This window comes from Alligator mississippiensis, chromosome 4, assembly GCF_030867095.1.
Source record: "Alligator mississippiensis isolate rAllMis1 chromosome 4, rAllMis1, whole genome shotgun sequence".
NCBI classification, from domain to species: domain Eukaryota; kingdom Metazoa; phylum Chordata; order Crocodylia; family Alligatoridae; genus Alligator; species Alligator mississippiensis.
In genome coordinates, this window is record NC_081827.1 from 183,501,008 (window position 1) to 183,505,351 (window position 4,344).

At 41.9% G+C, this 4,344-nt stretch overlaps 1 protein-coding gene across 1 annotated transcript; it reads left to right on the forward strand.

The window, feature by feature from the left end:
* Positions 1-2,670: 2,670 nt before the first annotated feature.
* On the forward strand, positions 2,671-3,791 carry LOC102558703 (UDP-glucuronosyltransferase 1A1-like). Its single transcript, XM_059727165.1, has one exon. It carries the CDS (start codon positions 2,880-2,882, stop codon positions 3,732-3,734), a length of 855 nt encoding a protein of 284 aa, XP_059583148.1. The 5' UTR covers positions 2,671-2,879; the 3' UTR covers positions 3,735-3,791.
* The last annotated feature ends 553 nt before the right edge of the window (positions 3,792-4,344 follow it).

Sequence of the window (4,344 nt, forward strand, 5' to 3'; positions counted from 1 at the left end):
ATTGGGACCTTAGGTAGGACCAGTATAGATACCAACCCAATAACTGTTTGAGCTGACCTAGTAAAGGGGCCCCTGGATGGGTTGAATGTATTTAAGTCAACAGGTCCTGATGATTTTCATCATAGGGTGCTTAGAGAATTAGCTGGAGCCATAGCGGAGCCACTGGCACAACTGTCTGAGCTCTCCTGGTGCTCAGGACAGGTCCCAGAGGGTTGGAAAAGGACCAATGTGGTCCCTATTTTGAAGAAGAAGAAGGAGAAACTGGGTAACTATAGGCCGGTTAGTCTCACCTCTATCCTTGGGAAGACCTTTGAAAAAATTGTTAAGGATCACATTTGTGGGGGACCAGTGACTAAACGATGCTAAGGGGCAATCAGCATGGGTTCATAGCAGGCAGATCCTGCCTGACTAACTTGGTTTCATTTTACGACCAGGTTACAAAAAGCTTGGATGAAGGAATAGAGGTAGATGTTATTTACTTAGATTTTAAAAAGGCCTTCGACACAGTGTTGCACCCGATTCTTATAAATAAACTAAACAGTTGCAATGTAGATTATTACACAGTCTGGTGGGTAGAAAATTGGCTTATGGGACACACCCAGGGAGTGGTGGTGGATGGGTCGGTTTCTACCTGGAGAAATGTGGGCAGCGGAGTCCTCCAAGGCTCTGTCCTGGGACCGGTACTATTCAATATCTTCATTAGTGACTTAGACGAAGGAGTAGAAAGCACCCTGTCCAAGTTTGCTGATGACACCAAATTATGCGGGGAGGTACACACACTAGATGGCAGGGAGCGAATCCAGACTGATTTGGACAGGCTAGGAAATGCGCCAAACAGAACAGGATGAAGTTTAACAAGGATAAGTGTCATGTGTTGCATCGGGGAAGGAAGAATCATCAACATGCCTACAGCCTGGGAGGTGCCACTCGAAGTAGAACAACTACGGAAAGGGATCTTGGCGTCGTAGTTGACTCCAAAATGAATTTGAGTCACCAATGTGATGAGGTAATACATAAAGCTAACCGCACTCTTTCTTGCATAAGTAGGTGCATCTCATACAGGTCTAGGGAGGTGATACTTCCCCTCTATATGGCATTGCTTAAGCCGCAGCTGGAGTACTGTGTCCAGTTTTGGGCACCGCACTTCAGGAGGGCTGTGGATGGCCTGGAGAAGGTTCAGAGGAGTGCCGCTCGTCTGGTTAAAGGCCTAGAGAAAAAACCCTATGTGGACTGATTGGGAGACCTGAACCTCTTCAGCCTCTGCAAGAGGAGGCTGAGAGATGATTTTGTGGCCACCAACAAGCTGATTGGGGGGGCCAGCAAGAAATAGGGGGTACAGTGTTTACCAGGGCACCTGTTGGGGTAACTAGAAATAATGGCCACAAACTGGAATAGAGCATATTCAGATTGGACATCAGGAAAAAATTCTTCACAGTGAGAGTTACCAAAATATGGAATACACTTCGAAGGGAGGTGGTGCTGTCCCCTTCCTTGGAGGTGTTTAAAAGGAGATTGGGAAGACACCTGGCTGGGGTCATCTAACCCCAGTACTCATTCCCTCCCAGGGCAAGGGATCGGACTCGTTGATCTAGTAGGTCCCTTCCGACCCTAACTTCTATGAAACTATAAGTTAGCCTTTATTCTGCAACTCTGCTGTTGTTAGCTGCTTCTGGGAATGAAGCTCTTCTTTCACAGCCCAGCAGGTTGTTTTTAACACATTCCAATGAAGTTATATTTGTATTTTGCTATAATTTTAAACTGAATAATATAGCCCTGGGCCCTGAGTGCAGTGGTTTTCAATCTTTTTTCATTTGCAGACTCCTAAAAATTTCAAATGGAGGTGCAGACCCCTTTAGACTTTTGAATGGAAGTGTGGCCTCCCTTGAACTGTAAATGTGGGTGTTCTTTTGATTGATCATAGTAATCTTTTGCAGAGCCCTTAGACCTGGTCTGGATACCCAGGGGTCTGCAGTCCACAGGTTGAAAACCACTGCCCTAGTGTATTAGTAAAGCTTCTAGTCTCTTTTAAACTAGAGAAAAAATATGTGTTGTTTTATATTTGATGATGCATCTCACCATCTGTACCCCCCTTTCAAAATTCTAGTCCCCCCCTGTAGGCACCGACAACTATTCTTCCAAAGAACTGAACAGGGCTTACTCATTTCCTTAAACAGCCCTCCTGCAGTTTAGAAGTGGATCCTGATGTGTTGGCAATAAGGGACACGTATTTGTTTGTAATAAGGGACACTTTGAAAGTGTGGGCTAGTTATTTGCTGTGGTGACTTGAATGTGGATCAAAGCAGATGCTTCTGCATGCATTTGTGAATCTGTAACACACAATATTGAAGTGAGTGATGTGTGGGAGAGTAAGCAGTGCAATAAGTATGGGCGTGCATGCTATGAAGGCCCTGGATGTAAATTCCCCTGGAACATAACAATATGATGAGATGAAGTAATTGGGTTCTTTTATCTCAGCAATTGTGTAATAAATGAATGTAAAGGTTATGCCACCTTTTGTTTTTGAGGCACTGGCGCATAGTTCAAAAGAAAAGATTTACATTAAGCAAGAAATACTGTTGTCAAATTGTAAGACATGGGAGTAATCCACGAGTAAAGTTAACAGACAAAAATCAGTAGTAACCTTAACCTAGGGCTGTCCTTGATCTCCTCCCCAGAACTGTGTTGCGTGCAAACTAGTAACTGTCAGCGCTTGAAAAGCTAACAAAGTTGAAAGTAGAAAGCAGGCAAAATGGATTGTTGCCAAAGGGCATGTTAGTATATAGATAACTTGATTTCAGATGTGAGCACATACTAAGTTCCTCAAGGAAAGAAGACTCATTTGTTTCAGCTTTGTGATTTGCTTACTGCAGTTTACTGCAATGCTGCTGCTTTTCTTGTCCTTATTGGGTTTTGCTGCCGGTGGGAAGCTGCTTGTGGTGCCAATGGATGGAAGTCACTGGCTCAGCATGAAGCCGGTGGTAAATGAGCTGCAGCACAGAGGACATGAAATAACTGTTGTCGTGCCGGAAGTAAGCATGCACATGGGAACAGCGGAGTCATTTACTATAAAAATGTATCCTGTACCTTTCACCAAGGAAGAGCTGGAAAGAATTTTTGTCTCATTTGTTAAGGGTATTTTTCAGGAACAGCATTTTATATTAAGGGTTCTAACAATAAATGAACATCTTAAAGAAACCTCTGCATTTTTCTATAGCACATGCACACACTTGCTGTATAACAAAGAGCTGATGGACTTCATAGAAAGGAGCAATTTTGATGCTGTCTTTACGGATCCCATGTTACCCTGTGGGCAGATAATTGCTTTGCATCTGTCTATTCCTTCTATTTTCTTCTTGCGGGAAGTCCCATGTGGAATAGACTCTAAGGCTACTCAATGTCCAGCTCCACCTTCTTACGTCCCAAGAACACTTTTAGCGTATACAGACCATATGACATTCATCCAGCGAGTGAAAAATCAGTTACTCATCTTGGCAGAGTCTTTTCTTTGTAATTTTGTTTATTCACCATTTGAAAATCTGGCTTCTGAGTTTCTGCAAAGACCAATGACAATGAAGGAGCTTTTAAGTCATGGATCTATTTGGCTGAAAAAATTTGATTTTGCTTTTGAGTATGCTAGGCCAGTGATGCCAAATATGGTCTTTATTGGAGGCATAAACTGTGTACAGAATAAGCCACTGTCTCAGGTTAGTGATTGGTTTGTTAAGACACACTAGATTTACAAGGGGAAATGTTACTGACAATTATTTTATTACATGTTCAATGGTGTTTAGTTGAATATTGATACAGACTCATGCGTTGTTTACATAAAGAATTACTCCTGATATACAGATAGTCTTATTCTAGAATGAGAACACTTGCTTCTGAATAATTGAATTCACTTTTAGTTGTATTAAGATAATCTATAAAGGAACTAACTCTGGAATAGCTATTCTGCTTTAAATTCACACCCTATCTTAATCTGAATTCACTTCCTATGTAAATAGGCCTTTGGCTGTAGAAGTTGTATTGATGAAATGTTAATTTTAAGGACAAAAATTAACATGAGGAAAAGATCTCTTTCCTAGTCCATATTCATTCTCCTGGGACAGCTCTACATAGCAATTTTGCTTTGTGAGAGTTCATAAATATTTATTTTCAATTTGTGCATCTGGGTTTACAAAACCCACTCTTCACCAAGAAATCTCGCTGCCCAAAGCAAAATCCAGCAGAAATTGCCAAAGATGTCTTGCCATTGAGCTAACCTCTTGCCCTTACACCCAGATTTTGAAGCTTCCTGCTTATTTTGTCTTTTTGATGAGACTGCAGGTGGTAGCTGTTATTTCT